Source organism: Branchiostoma lanceolatum, chromosome 14, assembly GCF_035083965.1.
Source record: "Branchiostoma lanceolatum isolate klBraLanc5 chromosome 14, klBraLanc5.hap2, whole genome shotgun sequence".
NCBI classification, from domain to species: Eukaryota; Metazoa; Chordata; class Leptocardii; order Amphioxiformes; family Branchiostomatidae; genus Branchiostoma; species Branchiostoma lanceolatum.
In genome coordinates, this window is record NC_089735.1 from 16084563 (window position 1) to 16103813 (window position 19251).

General features: G+C 39.9%; 1 protein-coding gene across 4 annotated transcripts in view; it reads left to right on the forward strand.

Moving 5' to 3' along the window:
- Positions 1 to 19251, forward strand: part of LOC136448319 (protocadherin Fat 4-like) — a 47407-nt gene that overhangs the window by 20221 nt on the left and 7935 nt on the right. For all 4 annotated transcript variants that reach the window (XM_066447716.1, XM_066447713.1, XM_066447714.1 and 1 more), the window contains exons 28-54: positions 28 to 263; positions 867 to 1047; positions 1725 to 1864; positions 2277 to 2679; positions 3593 to 3877; positions 4451 to 4898; positions 5433 to 5578; positions 6032 to 6144; positions 6585 to 6692; positions 7019 to 7193; positions 7990 to 8084; positions 8543 to 8683; positions 9017 to 9119; positions 9347 to 9616; positions 10251 to 10393; positions 10984 to 11167; positions 11872 to 12083; positions 12424 to 12603; positions 13138 to 13257; positions 13742 to 13856; positions 14209 to 14329; positions 14830 to 14992; positions 15413 to 15666; positions 16346 to 16464; positions 17138 to 17281; positions 17786 to 17916; positions 18572 to 18775. In XM_066447716.1, the coding sequence (XP_066303813.1) occupies positions 28 to 263; positions 867 to 1047; positions 1725 to 1864; positions 2277 to 2679; positions 3593 to 3877; positions 4451 to 4898; positions 5433 to 5578; positions 6032 to 6144; positions 6585 to 6692; positions 7019 to 7193; positions 7990 to 8084; positions 8543 to 8683; positions 9017 to 9119; positions 9347 to 9616; positions 10251 to 10393; positions 10984 to 11167; positions 11872 to 12083; positions 12424 to 12603; positions 13138 to 13257; positions 13742 to 13856; positions 14209 to 14329; positions 14830 to 14992; positions 15413 to 15666; positions 16346 to 16464; positions 17138 to 17281; positions 17786 to 17916; positions 18572 to 18775 (4934 nt within the window). The remainder of the gene's footprint in view (positions 1 to 27; positions 264 to 866; positions 1048 to 1724; positions 1865 to 2276; positions 2680 to 3592; positions 3878 to 4450; positions 4899 to 5432; positions 5579 to 6031; positions 6145 to 6584; positions 6693 to 7018; positions 7194 to 7989; positions 8085 to 8542; positions 8684 to 9016; positions 9120 to 9346; positions 9617 to 10250; positions 10394 to 10983; positions 11168 to 11871; positions 12084 to 12423; positions 12604 to 13137; positions 13258 to 13741; positions 13857 to 14208; positions 14330 to 14829; positions 14993 to 15412; positions 15667 to 16345; positions 16465 to 17137; positions 17282 to 17785; positions 17917 to 18571; positions 18776 to 19251) is intronic.

Below are 19251 nucleotides of genomic sequence, written 5' to 3' on the forward strand. Positions count from 1 at the left end.
ACGAAAACTATATTCTTCACACCACAGGATACTTCAGTATAGACACAGCTACAGGGGAGATCACCACAGCAGCTCCACTGGACAGGGAGAGAAACTCTTCCTTCACATTCAATGTTACTGTCAAGGATGCAGAAGGGATGGAAGACACAGCTTCTGTCACAGTGGAAGTGTTGGACGAGAATGACAACTCACCTGTGTTTGTCAGAGAGACTTACACCACCAATGTCACAGAAGACACACCTGGTGGTTATCTTATCTTACAGGTACACAATCAAAGAGCTTAGTACTGTTATATCTTAGATACCTTGCTTGGAGAAATTAAGCTGTAATGGAAATAGTCTGTAGTGTTAAGCCGTAAATGTTAGATATGGGAGCTCCTCATGAATATTTGGTTTGGACCGGCTAAGCAAGAAGCTTAAGATAGGCAGATTTATAGGCCAATTAGCATGACAAGAGCAGAACCTGTATGATTGGCCAATCAGCATCAAGGATAGGAGCAGAACCTGTCTGATTGGACAATCGTCACAAACACTAGTGCAGAATTTTTCTGGCAGGCAAGTCAACACATAGATCTGTAACAAAAAATGCAACATGTTGGAACTTTCCACAAGATTGCACTGGATTTTCTCTTATTGGATATGCACCTTTAAGCTGAAAACAGTCAGAAGCATAAGTTCAAAGTGCTCTGCTCAGTCCAATATCAATCTGCTCAAGAGTACTACACTGTATAGTGTAAATCTTTCAAGGGCCTTCATCTATGAATAAATACAAACAAACAAGCAAACAAACAAACAAACAAACAAACAAGAATCTTGGACTTTAGATTGCAGCACTGGTAACTACTTTCTTTTTCTTTAATATCACAGGTTACAGCCAGCGATGAAGATGTGGGTTCAAACAGCGATATCACCTACTCCATCAGAAGTGGGAACAGTGATGACGTTTTCTCCATCAACAGTAGAACTGGGGAAATCTTTCTCCAGAACAACAAGACTTTGGACTATGAAACTACCCGGGAGTATCGTCTGTCTGTAAAGGCACAGGATGGTGAGTGTTTGTATCTGAACATGATGGGCAACTGAGAGTTACTGATATTGATCACATGATTATGAAATGTTGACAATTGCTTGACCAAAGTAGCAAAGGACTCAGAAAAATACCATTGTAGTGAAGAGGTTTTCTACAATGAGTATCTAGGCCATATTGATTTGATTACATAGATGACATCCTCTGGGAACCCCAAAACTGATGCAAGGGTGTAAAAAAAGTTGCATTTATTATGAAATCTGAGCAAATGATGTATACCGAACAATACATTTTTAATTCTTGTTCTTTCACATGTTTTCTTTTGACTTTGAAACCTATGTTGGCATTCTACGACATCAGTATCCGTTTTCTGATATTTTTTTGCAATTTATGGTTAGTTTGTAGCTTCTTTGTACGATTTACCGTATGGTCGAAAACTCTTTTTTTGCTGCAAACAGACGAGAATTGATTTGTGTGGATGTCATCCATACAATCAAGTCAACATGACCTTAAGTTATGCATCAATGGGCAACTGAGAGTTACTGATATTGAACAATATATGATATGTTGAGAACTGCTTGACCAAAATAGTAACTGAACTTCCAAGACAGTACTCAGAACAATGCTGCTGTCATATCAAGTCCATTTCTGATTCTGTATTAAATATCAGACTATAAGTTTTGTGCTTTAATGTCCAGGTGGAGAATCTCCTCGGTCAGATGTTGCAGATGTAACAATCTCTGTCATTGGTGTGAACGAGTCCCCGCCCCAGTGTAAAGAGCAGCCTTTCCAGGTGACACTGATGGAGAATCAACCCAGCCCAGTTCAACTTCTACAGGTAAGAGTTTAGGATTTAGATCAGGGCTATCTCCAGGACCCATCCATCCGTCCGGGGACAGACAAAAAATCTAAACTTCATGACATAAAAATTGATGAAAATGTATTTTTGTAGCTTAAAATGGCGGATTTAACACAGAAATTAACAATATGGGATCCCAAACAATGAGACGTATGGAAAAAAAGACTGATATAGACAAATTGACAATGTGTTATAGGCTATGTAATGATAACTGTAATGATATGCATTGCTGTACAGATCACTACTGCAAAATCCTTCTTACCAAAACCATTGCAATTTTAGGTTTCATGCTTGATTCACTAACAAAACAGTCTGCATGGAAAATTATACATTGTTTTATGTTTCTTCTATTTGTCGAAATTAGAGTGTTTTTTTTCTTCATTTTGTCCAGGTTGAAGTCGCACATGAAGATGCAGCTGAGACATTGGAATACAACCTTGTGCAGGGACCAAACTCAACAAATCTATTCTCCATAAATCCTACATCAGGGATGTTAAACACTACCCAATCCCTTGACAGAGAAGAAACACCACAATACAGCCTAAACGTCTCTGTCTCTGACGGTGAAAACGTAGAATTCTGTCAAGTACAGGTGACCATCTTGGATCAAAATGACAACACACCTCAGTTTTTCCCAAGTAATGTTTCGCGTTTCAATGTTCAGGAAAGCGTTAATATTGGAACTGTTGTGGGCCAAGTCTTTGCCAACGACACAGATGACGGTGCCAACGGGAGAGTTACCTTCTACCTAAGCGCAGGGGGTGATGGGAAATTTACTGTGGATAGGGAATCCGGTAAGTTGTGCACAATTTCTCTTGTTATAGTTTGTAATCATTGTCTGTACCTAAAATTGTGAATGTCTGGTACTTTTTTGTCTGTAACCCAAAAAGATGTAACGTAACATGACCAGTTAACGTCCGATTTATTCAAAACGTATTTATCTTAAAACCGCGCGGACAGACCCAAATTTCAAACCCATGGGCAGAAATATCAGCTCTTCTAAAAAGAAAATGCATGGTCTGTAAGTTTTTCTCCGCCTGTTTAACGCCGTGCGAGCATGTATTTATACTGAGGTACATGATGAAGAATTGTGCTAGGGTAACCCATTATCGTCCACTTCTGAATCTTTTCCCTTCTAGCGCTATGCTTGAAGAACATAGACCAGAAAAAATGCGCAGTAACTGTCCAAAGTTAGAGTCTTCAGACAAATAATAGTAAAATCACTACGTTTGTCTGGCCACTTGCTTAACGCGATGGAAAAAAAACAATGTTTATCTGTAAATTTCCCCCACATGCGCGGCACGTGGCGTTCACGTGGTAAACGTATGGCCATTATGTTTTGCTGTGCAAAAATTAAAGAGATGGCTAAGGATCATACTTATGATGTTCTTTATTGCTCATGAAAACAGGCTTTGGCATAATACACCGCGACATGTGGCCATGAGCCAAACCGGACGTAAATAGGTTATGCACGTAAATAGGTCACGTTACGTTACTTTGAGTTAACATGATTTTTATGAAATTCACAGACCTTATATAGAAGTATACATTTGTGACACATTCCTTCAGTCTGACTTCTGATGTTGCTAATATTATAACCTTCTCCCTGCTGCCTTACTCTGTAACCAATAGGGAATTGGGTGCCAACGGCTACTTCAGAGGGCTAACGGTTAAAGTTTGGAACATTTTTGTGTCCTTTCCTTGCAGGTGAAATCACAGTTCTGGCAAACTTGGATTACGAGTCACTATCGGATCCAAACATCACGCTAACAGTTGTGGCTGTTGACGGAGGAGAGGTGCCTAACTATGCAGTATCCACGGTAACCGTCGCTGTCATGGATGTGAACGACAATGCACCAGAGTTTGAGAACTCCCACTACAACTTCCAAGTGTCGGAGAACTTGAATGCAAGCTCCTTAGTTGGCACCGTCTTTGCAGAAGATACAGATGAGGGTAGAAATGGGGAAGTGATGTACTACCTGGACCCGTCTGGTAAGCAGCATTTCTTATTTATTTATCTTTTTCATCACAAGATGGCCGGGTTATTACCCCTTCAACTTGTTAAGGTTGATTTTTAAGGGAAAGGCAGCATATACAGGACAAGGCATGTTACATTGAGTCAGAAGACAAAAGTAGACAACAGTCGGCAAAAGAAATGAAATCCAATTTGTCAAAACAAAATTATTGTCCATAACTTTAATTCTTATCTGTTCCAAGGTAAAAATCAATGAAGGTCAAAAGTTGAAGTAGAGGTCAGACTCTTTTGACTTTCAAACATATCAATCTGTTTTGCTGCATCTTTATTTTGAATTAAATGATTATAGATTGCTCACTACTTTCAGTGCCTTTAAGCATGATTTAAAGTATTAACTAAGATTAAACTTTTCATCCAACACTGTAATGAAATTGGGACTTATATGATTTGATGTAGTTTTTCACCAAAAAACTGAAGACCTTGTTGTAATGGTCTTAAGCTAGTTGGGCATGTACATGTCTTGGCTGTATGAAATGCTGTAGTTAAACCAATACTTGAACCGTATCCTCTCTGCTTATGACACCATCTAGGTGAAGAAGTTCCCTTCAACATCAGTGAAGAAACCGGAGAGATCACAACTTCAGAAGTCTTAGACAGAGAAGGGGATGCAACATCCTACACGTTCACTGTCTTTGCCCAGGACAATGGAATGCCAACTTCCCTCAACTCAACTGCCACTGTGACTGTGTCCATCACCGATGAAAACGACAACCCCCCTGAGTTCAACCCTACTGAATACCATGTCAGTATCCTGGAACAGTCTCCCATTGGCATGGTTGTGGCAGAGACGTCTGTAACGGATGCCGATGTGGGGACCAATGCAGAACTAACCTACAGTCTGAGAGGAAACGGTACAAAGTACTTCAGTGTGGACGACAAAGGGCTAGTGAGGATGAGGGAGATTCTAACAGTGGAGAAGTTAACGGGAGAGGGACTCATCTCTGGAATGGCTAATGAAACAAACAGTACTACCATCAGGTACGTTAACATTTGAGAAATAATTAGATTATGACATATTTTGCTTTACTTAATTTCTACAGTCGAGACTGATCGGGTAACCACCTGGCACAGGCAACCACCGCCAGTCACAAGCCGAATTAAACAGTCCCATCCTTTTTTACATACTAGTAGTTAACCAGTTAACCCAACCCCTTTCCTGAGCATTTTTACCTGTCCTAAGAATCCATGTTTCCTCTGTTCATTGAGTGGTTGCTGAATGCAGGGTCGACTGTGTTAAAGATCAATATTTTTGTGTGCAGTGTTAAAAGAAGTACCTTGTTTACCTAACAGGGACCATTGGGATGTTACATTCGGGCATTAGATGGCATATCATAATAAGTCTTATAATACAAAATTTGAAGTGGGATTTCGTTTTTGATACAGTAACACAGTCTCTTTTCATGTAACATTTTTTTATGTAACAGTCTATTACAACAGCACTTATCTCTTTAACTAAAATGTATGTCTCATGCACAGAAAAAAATAGTAATTATTTCCTATTTGTTCTTTTAGGTTTAGTGTGGTTGCAACAGACGGTGGGACCCCTCCACTGAGTGGAACAGCTGAGCTGTTTGTTACTGTAGGTGATGTGAAGGATGCCACACCTGTGTTTGGGAACTCCACATACAGTGTCAGAGTGGCAGAGGACACAGCTACAGGTGAGAACAAGGCAGTAGAAAGACTTGTGTTCTGTACTGTTCAGACCCTTGTAGTTCCTAGTGGCACAAAGGGCAGCAGGTTTCCTTGCTGTTTCAGTAGCAGGGTATATCTTTACAAGGAGGGGTTGCGAGCCCTTCCCCCTTTTTTTGTTCCGGAGGCTCCCCCTCAAATGCAGGATCCCCATTTATGTCCCTTTTGGAAGACAAGTGAAGCCCTGTCTGAGATGACCTACCCAGGATAACCGGGGATCCACCAAGTTACCAGCTAGTTGGAATCAGGAGCTCAGCTGTGACTGAGGCTACTACCTGTTGCGCTACAGGGACATCCTTATGTAGCACAACCCTATATACACTTTATCTCCTCTTTCAAGGGAATCCATTGCTTTCATTGCCTTACTCTGAGCATACTCATTGCCACAATACCTAAAATTGGTCCATTGTGTATGTTGTTAGGAGCCCCCCTGGACTTCAACATATCTGCCTCATCGGAGGACCCAGACACTGTCATCAGCTTTGAGCTGTTGAACTGGGTGGACACGTTTGAGCTACAGCAGGGTGACAACATGGTAAGTGACCTTCCACATACAAAATGTACCAGTGACAGTGTTTGACATACGGATCTTTGCAAGCTAGCAGGGGGAGAGCTTGTCAATGTTATCAATCTTCTGTAGGCTGATTAAAAGATGTGCCTGTTGACAGTCTATGGGCTTCTAAGATTTTTAGTAAAATAAAGAAGAAGAAAACAGTAAAAAACATACAATTTTTAGGGCCTAATGCTCTTGATATACACAGTGTTTTTATCTGAGAACAATTCTAATCAGGTTGGAAACTCACAAGATAACAAAGTTCTTAATTCACAACTAGGACCTACCAAGGAGGTGTGAATAGACCTCCTTGGACCTACATAGTACACTCAATTCGGCTGTTGAGTGTATATAGATCCTAGTTGTGAATAAAGAAGTTTGTTATCCAATTATTGTTTCTATTTTCTCTTTCTATTCCTCAGGCTACAGTACAGATAAAGAGCAGTCTGGACAGGGAGACAAAGGACTCCTATGAACTTTTAGTGAGAGCAACAGATGACAAAATCCCTCAGCACACAGCATACACAACGGTAACTAAAGGCTTTTATTGTAGCTTGTCCTTCAAATTGTTTTGCTTTTAGACTCATAACGTTAGATCTTTCTTTTTTGACATTACACAAATGCCATTTTCACAATCTGTCAGCTGCATTTTTTTATTTTACCAAAAGGAAAGAAGAAGCAAAGTGTGATATGGTATACTGTTATATGATCATATATTTATACAATCATGTTGTTATGATATCATGAATACATGGTAAGTCCCTTGCAATTTTTTCAGTGTTGCTTAACATAATTTATGTAAAGTTAAGCCTTTTCATAAAATCCTGACAATATGGTATATTTTCCCTGCTTTCAGGTGGAAGTTACAGTTACAGACATCAGTGACCAGGACCCCATGTTCCAGAGTCCCCCCTACCATTTCACAGTGTCCGAAGCCGCCACACCTGGCAGTGCAGTTGGCAGTGTAACTGCAACAGACATGGATGTGGGAAAGAACGGGGAGGTCGTGTACAGCATTACTGGTGACAATGGTAAGTAGCATTCGATTTAGACAGTGGAACAGTTGCCACATGTACCCCTGTACATACTGCCCTGCAACATATATAAGGGAGTCGGAGAGACAACTACACGTCCGTCTACAGGAACACCGGAGATTGAGCTGTGTTTCATCGCTGACTGGAACAATGCGCTAGATCAGGATTCTTACTGGTTTTCAAAGGGTGTGAGGGAGGCAATACCCATTCGTAGACAACGTACGACTGTACAGTATATTGGACGCGATAGTCAACATCGTCAGACGTTTGACAAGAGAACTCCAAGATGAGATTACCGGGTTGAAGAAGAGACAGTGAGAGTATATATCAAAAGCTCCCCAAAATAATTTGTTGTGTGTTAAGCAGGTATCTCACTAGACTGCGGCACATTGGCTAAGTACAAGTATGACTAAATAGACAACAAAACACACAGAGCGTAAAAAAGATTTTCTTTTATCAATGAAATTTGTTGAGCTGCTCAGTTGGAGCTAGGTCACCGATGTGCTGTACGCCCCACGCCCAATGAAATACTGCTTAAAGGTTAGATATTTTGTCAAAACTACAATTCAGACAGTTTCTCTAAATGTCCAACACCGGATCTCTAGAAGAAAATTAAACACTAACCCTTTGATAGCTCTTATAATTGGATTGGGAAGTATTAATGTTTCCTTAAACCTTACACTTCATTCGGAGGTCTTCTCCTTCATTATTTCAAAACGTGACATACTCTGTTAGTGATGACTTATAACCAGCAATCAAAATATAGGTTGACACAAATTTTATTGTCTTTCAGATAATGTTCTCAGCATTGACAATACTACTGGACAGATCACAACAATAGGCCAACTGGATAGAGAGAAAACGGCGGAATACAACATCACAGTCGTGGTAATGTTTCCTGTGATTTTTGCAAGTTTTTATTGCAATAAATGAATGCTCAGTAGCAGTTTAAGTTCTTTGCCAAGCATTATAATTTAGTTTTTGTCAGCCTAGATCTAGAAGGACAACAGTACCGTACAATTACTAAATATCATCATCAATTTCAGTACTTCAGCACCAAGGACAGAACCATACGTGCATACTTAGGCTCAAATGCTGTATCGTGTATGTTACCAAGTTAGGCAGCTCATTATTAGAAATCAGGTTTTCCTTCCTCAATGAGCTAGCAACAACATAGCTTTCATTGATTGAGATATGCAAAGGTTAGATGATTTAGTGCAATATAACCAGCTGATGCCGTGCCGCATGCCTGTGAAGCTGGTATGTTATAATTGCTAAAGAGCAGTTATACCAGTTATACAGATACAGATCTTTTGTGTAAAGAATGAATCGTTTGGTTTGCTCAGGCCAAAGACATGGGCTCCCCACCAAGAAACACTACCGCCTTGGTAACTGTCTCTGTTGAAGACATCAACGACAGCCCTCCCATGTTCTCCAACTCATCCTTTGAAGTGAACATTGGAGAGACAGTGAGGATTGGCAGCTCGGTAAGTCTGAACATTCAAAACCATAAGACAATGTGTTTTTATTGTATAGACTCACTGTCTGGAATTGAAATAAATCCCACATTTTACAACATTTTCTTTTTTGAATTACACCTCCTGCTAGTCTTTTCCACAGAGTACATGTACACTACTAGAATGTAATCTTTGGTTGTATTTTTGGTCATAATGCTCATTCATAATTGTCACATGTAGTTTAACAATGTTTGAAATACAGTTGCCTAGAGGATAAAAAATCCTAGTACATGGTTATGTAGAAAGAATTGTTATAATAACAAAATCTGACACTCTAGTTCAATCTTCTTTCATTTTTCCTAGATATTTCTACTGAGCGCCACAGACCCAGACTCTGGTCCTTTGAACAACCTGGTATACTTTTCCATCAATGGGGGAAATGATGACGATACTTTCTTTGTGGAAAGTAAGTATGAGCACTTTTCTTTCATGAAAATTTCAATAAAACCTCTTCAACATGTGTGCAAGTTACATCCCTCAATCTCCAAAAATACCAAATTAAAGAAATGACTTACAGCCTAATATTTGTAAACAGTTCAATTGTATTAGTCCATAAGATCTATGCATAGAGTGGTAGCATTTTGTGTAGTGCTTTCTAACACACAATGTATATTTTTTCTCTCATTCTTACAGCTCAACTAGGCACCATTAAAACTGCTGCTAGGCTGGGAAGCGTTGACACATACACCCTGAGTGTGCAGGCCTACAACCCACCAGCCTTTGTTCCAGACAGTAACCTGCTGGATAGCAATGCCACCCTCACCGTGCATGTCAATAGGGCACCACGATACAGCAGGGAACCATATCTCAAGGTCCTGAGAGAGAACGCAACTGTTGGGACAGAAGTGGTGCAGGTCATGGCCTCTGATCCTGATGGTGATGACATAACCCTGAATATCACAAGTGAGTGGAGTGTTTGATCCTTATTTAGTGATACAAAAGAAAGTTTGGTACTATTGGGAATGCTACAATGTATCCCATGTGACCTGACAATATATGTATGTGTATTTACTGGACAGTTTCAAGTTAACCTGACTATTGGGTACATGTCCCTGTGGCGCAAGCAGTAATGTAACCCGCTGCTTGGCCATATGGATTCTGATTCAAGGGCCGGATATGTCGTAAGGGATTGCATTTGTCATTTTGGATGGTAACATAAAGCCGGCGGTCCCGTGTATGAGGAGGCTTCAGGCGTAAGCCACAATTGTCAATCCTCTGCACGTAAAACAACAACACTTATCGAGAAGAGTAGGGGGGAGGGGCTGGTGTGCTTGGCTAAATATGTGAGCCATATCAAAGCTGCATTGCAATAGTGAAGGAAAAAAGTGTAATGGTTTGTCCTTATTTTAAGGCCTGACCGCTTTATATGCCCTTGACATTCAGCCTGAAAAATAGAACAGACACTACACAGAATAACGATTCCAGAGTTATATAAGAAAATTCGATGTTTGCTAGTAAAAAAAATCAGGTAGTAAGTATACAATGTATAGACTAAAATCTCCCCTGTAACAAGTCCTGTGTGGTTTGCTCCCAACAGATGGCAATGAACAGCGAGTCTTCTCCATTGACCAAACGGGGGTGGTCAGCGTTTCTGCCGCTCTTAGTGCCAACACTTTCCAACACATCCTGACTGTGACAGCAACTGACAATGGGAACCCTATCATGACGAGATCTACCAAGGTTGGTTACTGGTCTCTTATATATAATACACTGTTCTGATTATGTTTATGAAGTACATGTAGTATTGATAGTTACACTAAGCTTGATAAAGCAATACTCAACTGACATGAAAACAGAAAAGTTCAATACTGATGCCCAAAATAGTTGAGTATGTACTACAGCCAGTATAATGCTGTTAATGGCTAGAAAATATTTTGGAAAACGGATACTAGTGTCGCAGAATGCCAAAGTTAATTTTCAATCAAATAAGAAGTTTTGAAAGAACAAAAATGAAGAATCTATATTTCAGTACACTATACTCTGTGTGTTAAGTTTTATTCATCCTTCTTACCGCATACTATTACATTTTATAATGTAGGCAACTTTTTTTTGCCAAACTTCTTTTTTTTTATTCGAAGTTGCTTGCATCAGTTTTGGGATCTCCTGATGATGTCATCTAGATAATCAAATCAACATGGCCTAATGAGTCTGTTGTCATTTCTTTTTTCAACAGCCAAAGACAACAATGCTCTAAGCTGTCCTTTTTATCTAAATTGTATAAAATGTGTAATGTTTAACAACAATCATATAACATCTTGCCTCTATCACAGGTGACTGTCTATGTATTGCCTGCCAACGTGTCCCTGCCCCAGTTCTCCAATGACTTCTATGATGTGACAATTCCTGAGAACCTGCCGCCACAATCCTTTGTTGTCATGGCAACAGCAGTGTACGTGACAGAGGAGAGCGTCAACTACCCACTGAGATATTCTATAATGAATGGCAACGATGGAGGTAAGATTCAAGCAGGGCCTGCCAAATATCTACTTTAAGATTTGTATACTTCATGATAAAAATATGAAGTAGGTGGCTATACAACAGTTTTGAGTTTTTATGATTAGTGTTTTAAAAATGTGATATCCACCTCTGAAATTTGTGGTGGGTTCATAAAGGAAATCATGTTTTCATTCCAAGATTTAGAGCGCTCAGTTTGTATGAAATGTTCAGTTGAAAATACTCTAGCATTGCCTATTTGTGCATGTCTAACTTTACTGCATAAGGGATGTTCCTGTGGCTTAACTGGTGGCAGCCTCACAGCTGAGCTCCTGGCTCAAAATTGGTTGCAAACTGGGAAACCCTGGTTCAGCCTTGGGTCAGGAATCTCTGTTTGGGCTGTACCCGTCTTTCGGAAGGGACGTAAAATGGGGGTCATGTGTTAGAGTAGGTGCCTCAGGCATGTTAAAGGATGAAAGAATATACCCACTGGCAAGGAAACATGCTGCCCTATGTGCCACTATGTGTTTGAGGAGGTGCCTCAAGCATATTAAAGGGAAAGGGCTAGCAAACCCTCCATGTAAGAATACACCCTGATACTGAAACAGCATGGAAACCTTTTTGCGCCTATGTGCCACTACAAGGGTCTGAAAGATGAACAAAGTTTACTGCATGTCCTGGATACTGCACAATTCTTTAATCTACTCCTCTTTATCATTTTCCAGGTTATTTCAAAATTGATGAGACGACAGGGTCGATCACAACCAACAGGACCCTGGGAGACATCCCACAATCCTCTGCTGTCCTGTCCATCATGGTGGCAGTGAACGGCACCCAGGCTCTCACAGCCACTACAACAGTCAACATCACAGTAGTGGATCAGAACGACAACGCTCCAGTATTTGACCCTACAAATATCCAAGCTGATGTCCAAGAGGTTAGTGTGTCTCTTTTAATTTTCAATGAGTGAAAAAAGCTAGAGCTATATGCTAGATCATCATCCTAGATCAGCAGCCAGTTCAGGGCTTCTTGGTTAGCTAGAATAAATACAGAATAAAGAAATGTACATGTGTAGAGGTAATGCTATGAATCCTTTATAACTTGAAAGCCAAATCAGAGTCTTTCAAATTGGTTGGTGCCTGTGCTACAACTTCAAGAAGCCTAGGGACAAGTCTATTGTTCAATATGGTGGGGACAAAATGACACATCCTTCTGGATCCATCGTTTCATTGTAGATGACACAACATTCTTTGACACAAAAAAAACTTTTTTCACAGGATGCTGTCCTTGGTGCTGAAGTTGTGGTATTAACAGCAACCGATGCTGACAAGGGCAGGAATGCAGAGCTACTGTACTTCATCCATAGTGGAGGGGATGGCAAGTTTGCACTGGATAACTCTACAGGGAACCTCACTGTGGCAGGAGACCTGACTGACCTGGGATCTGTACAGTATGAGGTAAGGAGTCAAGTTATAAGGGTGACACCACTCTGATCTGATTATATGGATGACATCAATGCACAAATTAACCTTTATCCATTTAAAAAAAGGTTGCAACACAGTATAAATCGTACAAAGAAGCTTCTTAATGAGCAAACTGATGCTGTAAATTGGAAGAAAACATTGGAGAATACATACAATTCCTTTTTTCTAAAACATACTGATTTTGTCGTAAACTTTATAATACTCCTTGCACAAAATGTATTACAAGCCTTGAAAGAATGTTTTAGAGTCCAAGAAATTGTAAAAGAATAAAAATAAAGAATCTATTGTTTGGAATACCATGTTCTGTAAAACATTCCTGATCACTTAGATTTCATGATGAAGGCACCTCTTTTGGGGGCCCAACCTGTATCAGTTTTCCAGTGCCTAGCGGATGCCATCCATATGATCAAATCAGAATGGCCTTGCTATTGAAAGAGTTCCTGGTATTGCTGTATCATTTGCCATTGCCACTTAGACGCTTGTCTATTTTGATTTTTTTTTCTACAGATTGTTGTGTATGCAGAAGACATGGGGCTGCCAATTGATGGCCTGTCACCCCTGAGAGGCTACGCCACTGTGGTCGTCACTGTGGAAGACATCAACAATCACGCTCCACAGTTTGTCCAGGTATGGTGTCACCTGTTACAAGTTACTGCCATGTATGATTCATGCATGCACACGTTGTGAATGTAACCCAATATCTTCAACCTTCTCTCTGCTGCCTTATCCCAAAACCAATACAAATTTGGTGTCATACCTAGTAGCTTAAAATCTGCTTATTATGTTTATCCTGGCTACCTGCAGAAATGTACAATTTTCCATTGCAAATATTGCACAAAATGCTAGACCCACTAAATGTGAATGTTACTTGAAAAGGACAAAAACATACCAGATGTGACGAAGGCATATATATATGTAGTATAGCTATATCATGAACTATTGGGTATACCACCAAGTGTTTCATATAGGGATACATATAGAATACAACATGGTGTATTCTGTATCACCAGAGGTACCAGCCTGACCGAAGGTTGGATCAACTAAAATTATCTTCATATCGAAGACACTGTGATTGAAATACATGTTAACTTTGCATCTATTGCTGTTCCAGCCTGCTGGTCCGTTCTATGTCATGGAGAACACAGGTCCAGCAGAACTTGGGGTCATTAAGGTCACTGACCTGGATTCGGCAGAGGTCAACACAGATGTCTCATATGAAATCACAGGTAAGGATGAAAAATTACTTTGTTCTTGTTTTGAATGCCCATTGTTTGCTAAACTGTTGTAACACAATAATCTTAAATTTACTCCTATTATCATCTATTGTTTCTTATTTTCTTGCATTTCAAAGTTGAATATCATAACAAACTATGTATAAAATTCTATACAACAATACTATTGCTACATACTGACAAAATGTATGTATTTACTAGGGATTTTGATGAAATGTATGTTTATTAGTCCAACAGTCATATCTAAGTCAATTTTTTACTTTGCCTGGATTAAATATGAGACAACTAGAAAGAAGATTGGTTTTTGGATCATTCCTTTATATTTTCATTTTTTCACTGCCCATAGGTGGAAATGAATACACCAGCTTCTCCATCAATGCCAGCTCTGGACTGTTGACATCCACAAGGGAACTAGACAGAGAAAACATCAGTAGCTACAGTCTGGTCATTACTGCAACCAACTACAGGTCAGATGTCCAGACTATTCATATGACTGATTGTTTAGGTTCTTTATATATTTATCTTGTACAAGAAGAGAGAGACTAAGTTATCTTAAACTGATTAAACAGTCTCTGTGGCGTAAGTGGTAATGTAACCCTGCTGCTTGCATGGTCTTCTGGATCGAATTCTATGGATGAATTGATCCTAGGTCAATCCCAGATTGGACATGTTGTAAGGGATTGTGTTCATCATTTTGGATTGTGACATAAAGTTGGCCCTGTGTATGACTATGAGGGAGCTTCAGGCAACACACAATATTGAGAAGAGTAGGGGTGACCAGGTGTGCTTGGCTAAAATGCGAGCTGTAGCAAAGCCGCATTGCACAACTAGCTACTTGAAAAAACAATGTGCTTCACCAATTACCTTTTTAAACAGTAACAGTAATTAAATCGTATTAGAAATGAAAAATGCTGGCCAAATATTACTTCCCATGTAAACTGACAACTTTTAAAACATTCTTCCACAGAGCTGCCCCACAGTTGAACTCATCAACAGTTGTGGAGGTCATAGTTCAGGACCAGAATGACAACAGCCCCACGTTCAACTCCTCAGATTACACTGCACAGATTGACCTCACAGCATCTGTTGGGTCAGAGGTCATCCAAGTGTTTGCAGATGACCTTGATGAGGTAAGGATTATGGGAGACGTTGATGATCTGGTCTTAACTTTGAAAGGGTACAGTGCCATCTAATTGGACAAAATCATTTGTGGCCAGTAAACCACTAATAGAAGAACGAAGAACATCACTATTACTACATTTCACATTGAAAAAGCAACCTTAAAGGAGAAAAATTGATGAAGGTAAGACATCAAGGTAGTAAAATATGTAACCCTTAAGATAACAGTTACTCAAGTAACTGGATAGATTTGAAAAAGTTTGGACGCTTCAGACAGCATTCCCTGTCTTTCATCAGTAACTGAACTTAAAGGAGATACAGTGTATTCAACATTACATACTATGGATATACACATTTTACCATGCAATATATTGGATTACTATTTAGTTATTGCAATCATAATCATACTTCCTGTATTTACTTTTCCCCAGGGAGCCAATGGAGACATTTGGTACTTCCTCAAGACTGATGACAGCTCCAGCTCCTACTTCACCTTAGACGACCCCAACCAGGGAATCATCACCACCAGACAGGAGTTTAACTTCAACGATTCTGTCAAAGTGTTTGGGCTCCAAGTTGATGCATATGATGGAGGAGAGCCTAGAGAGTCTGCTACAACTACTGTGACTGTGACTGTGGTGAACACAGCATTCAACCAACCTATCTTCACAGAGCAAGAGATTGTGTAAGTTTGAGGGCCCGCATGCCTCTTTTAATTCCCGTAATCCGCCTTATTCAGGTATTTGGTAGCGAGGCGTCAAAACTTTGCGTTTTAGTGTTGTACATAGGGGGTTATTCTAAATTCAAAAGCATTGTTTAGACCCCCAACATGTACATTTTCAGACCATCCAGAATGAAAGATCCATTATAAGAAGCCAGGATTTCTTTTAGTTGATTTGCTTTAAGTAGGATTTGTTTAATTGCAGATTTCTTGGAAAATATTATGCCTCCTTTCAGAACAGCTATTCCAACACATGATAATTCCAAACTACATATCAAGAGAATAGACAAATTTGAAGCACACAAACTGGTTTCGTCATTGAGGTGATTTTGCTCACAAACTGCCTACATGTATGTCATTGTCCACAAAAAATAAAAGGGGAATAGCCACCAACATTGTATAGCGATATACAAAGTAAATACTTGTGACACGTTGGGCTCTGTGACACTGGTCATTCATGTCATTTGTGGAATGTCGTTTGAACACCTTACATGCCTTTTTGGATGTGCGCAATGAAAATTAGACAGTTTCTGAGCAAAATCCCCCCTTTGACAGAATCAGTTTGTCTGGTTCAAATTTGCCTATTGCAAACAGCACAAGGAGAATTTAATGATCTGACTTTTGAATCTTTTTCCATCCCCAGTGTATCTCCACTTGAGAACCAAGCCGCTGGCACCACTGTAGTAGTCCTGTCAGCCACTCACTACACAGACCCTACAGGAGACATAACCTACTACTGTATGAGATCAGGCAACGAGCTAGGTATTGGATTTGTTTATGTATACTCTTATATGAAGTCTTTATCAAAGACACAATTATACAGTGTAACTGTAGTCTTTTTATGGTAAAATAGTACATCTTGTTTATTTTGTTACATAATGTGCTGTGGGGTCCCTGTGGCTCAACTGGTAGCAGTCTCAAAGTTGAGCCCCTGTTTCAAATTAGTTGGCAACTTGGAGACCCCGGCTCAAGTACTGGGTCAGGATATCTCAGTTGGGGCTCATGGAAGGGACGCAAAATGGGGGTCCAGTGTTCAAGGAGGTACATTGAGCATGTTACACGGGACGGGTTAGCAACCCCTCTCCATAGAAATACATGTACACCCTGATACTAAAACAGAAAGAAAATTGCTTCCCATGTTCTACTAGGCACTACTAGAGTCTGAACGAAATGAAACATGCTGCGAGGTGCCTAACTGAACCTACCTATACAGGAGACTTTGTTTTGCGAGCTTTTCAAACTCATGTTGAAACAAATGAATTAGTTTCCTACTGCAACTACATCTAGCTTAATCAACTTACAAAATGTACTAAGCTGCATGACATGCTGTAAACAGTTGTGAAAAGCTTGTTAGAAAACACCAGAATTTCAGCACCAAGGACAGGTGATGATAGCTGTGATGTATCTGATGTAAGATTGTTTGTCTCCTTTACAGGAAACTTTGCCCTGAATAACAAGACAGGCACACTGTACACAACAAGACAACTAGACCGTGAGGAGATGCCTGTGTACACCCTGACAGTGGAGGCCATCCTCGTCAATGGTACAGGGGGATGTAACAGCAGGAGAAGAAAGAGGGGTCAGCTTCATTTATATCACTTAATCATTGAATCTCTCATATACAGTTCAGCATGCTTAATCACAGGACTGTTGCTAGGTGATAAGGTTTGGAGTTTGGATGAGGTCAGGTAAACGTAAATTGACCGAACCTCAGAATGAGGACGAAGCATAACACATTTGCGTTAGCTAGGAGCGCAATGTGGTACGCGTATTTAGCCATGCACACCGGGCCACCCCTACTCGATAAGTGTGTTGGATTCTTTTACGAGTAGAGATCTAATGCTTGAGGTGCGGGCAATCGGCTTTACGTCATGATACGACATGACGATAGCAATCTTTCTTCAATTTGCATACTCTTGAAAAGGATTAGAATTCCAAGGTCACGGACTTAACATTAGATGAAGACTAAGATAAATCTTTTTGTCTTCTAATCAATCCTAGGCAAGCGTATATTATTCATACTCAAAACTTCAAAATACAAACTTTTATATCATCTTATGTTTATTTTTGTACTACCACACAGCTATTCCAGCCAACCAGATTGTTATAACAGTGGAAGTTGGGGACCAGAACGACAACCCTCCTGTGTTCTCTCAGAGTAGCTATGTGAAGGGCATACCTGATGATGCACCCATAGGGTACACAGTCATGCAACTGCAGGTAAGACTGGTGGTAGATCACTATTCTAGCAAGCGCCTATCATTCCGTCATTTGACAAAATTCTGTTGCTCATGACGGACAATGGTTTTGCCCAAACCGTCATTTTTGACAGACAAAAATCGGCGTGTAAAGATATAGAACTTAGAGTTGGTGTAATTTTTTGCCAAAAGAGGTGATTAAGGTTAAAAGTTTCAGGCTGGCTAGAACACTGTGGTAGAGGCCGGTAGAAAATAGTAGCAAGGACTCCAGAAAATATATTTTTTTATAGTAACATTCAAAACTGAAGCAGGGCTGTATTTCACTGTCAGTTGTGAGATACTCTGTAAAAAGTGAGTGTGTGAAGTACATGCATCTGTTGACCTTTAGCACTCTAAAGTAGCCATTCCACACTCAATTTCCTATTAAATACAGAGTTAGGTAGCAGGGAGAAGGTTAAACACTTGGTGGTTTATTCAACACTAAATGATATAGCCATACTACTAAATGTACCTGCATCACCGAATAATTGGTAATGTTTTGTCCATTTGCAGTGAAACAATATGTAGTATTGGATCAAGCTATCCTATGTAATCAGTTTAAGCTACAGCTCTCTCATGTTTTGCTTTTTGGTTGACCTAAATAATTTCTCCATTTTGCATATCTTTCCCACCTGCAGGCCGCAGATGCTGACACCGGTTCCAATGCTGAGCTCACGTACAGTTTTGTAGGGACCAAGCCTGACCAGTTTGAAGTGGAGAGCAGCTCCGGAACTCTGCTGACGGCAATATCGTTTGCAGGAAGCAGTGGAGACAAATTCAAGTTTTCTGTACAAGCAGAGGACCGAGATGGCCAAACAAATTCCACTGAAGTCACAGTAAGTCTGCTTGTGTTGATATGCCTTGTTATACAATATCAAAGCTGATGCAATACTGTAAATGCAAGTTTGCTGGGATTCAATTTTGTGGTCTAGGGAGAAAATGGCATGTTCGCAGTGGTTTTAAGTTCGCATTTGAAACAATAGTAGCGCCACAGTCATATGATGGAAACGCTGATTGTTTTACCAACAGCCAGTCAGAAACCAAGATAGCTGCCTATCAACCATAATAGGTGTCTCATAATACTGTACAATGTATATCATGTATTGCTTAAAGAAGAGGGTTGGTAGGCAAAATTTTTCGGTGGTCTTGAATTTGTGCTGAAGAGTTCACCGCGAAAACCACAAACAAAACCACTGCGAACATTTTTGCATTTGCATGTATCATCAATAAAAAAGGCCATGTCATTCTTTAAAAGTCACATCATTTCCCATTGTGACTACTCTATGATGTCTGTATCTAAAATAACAGAATT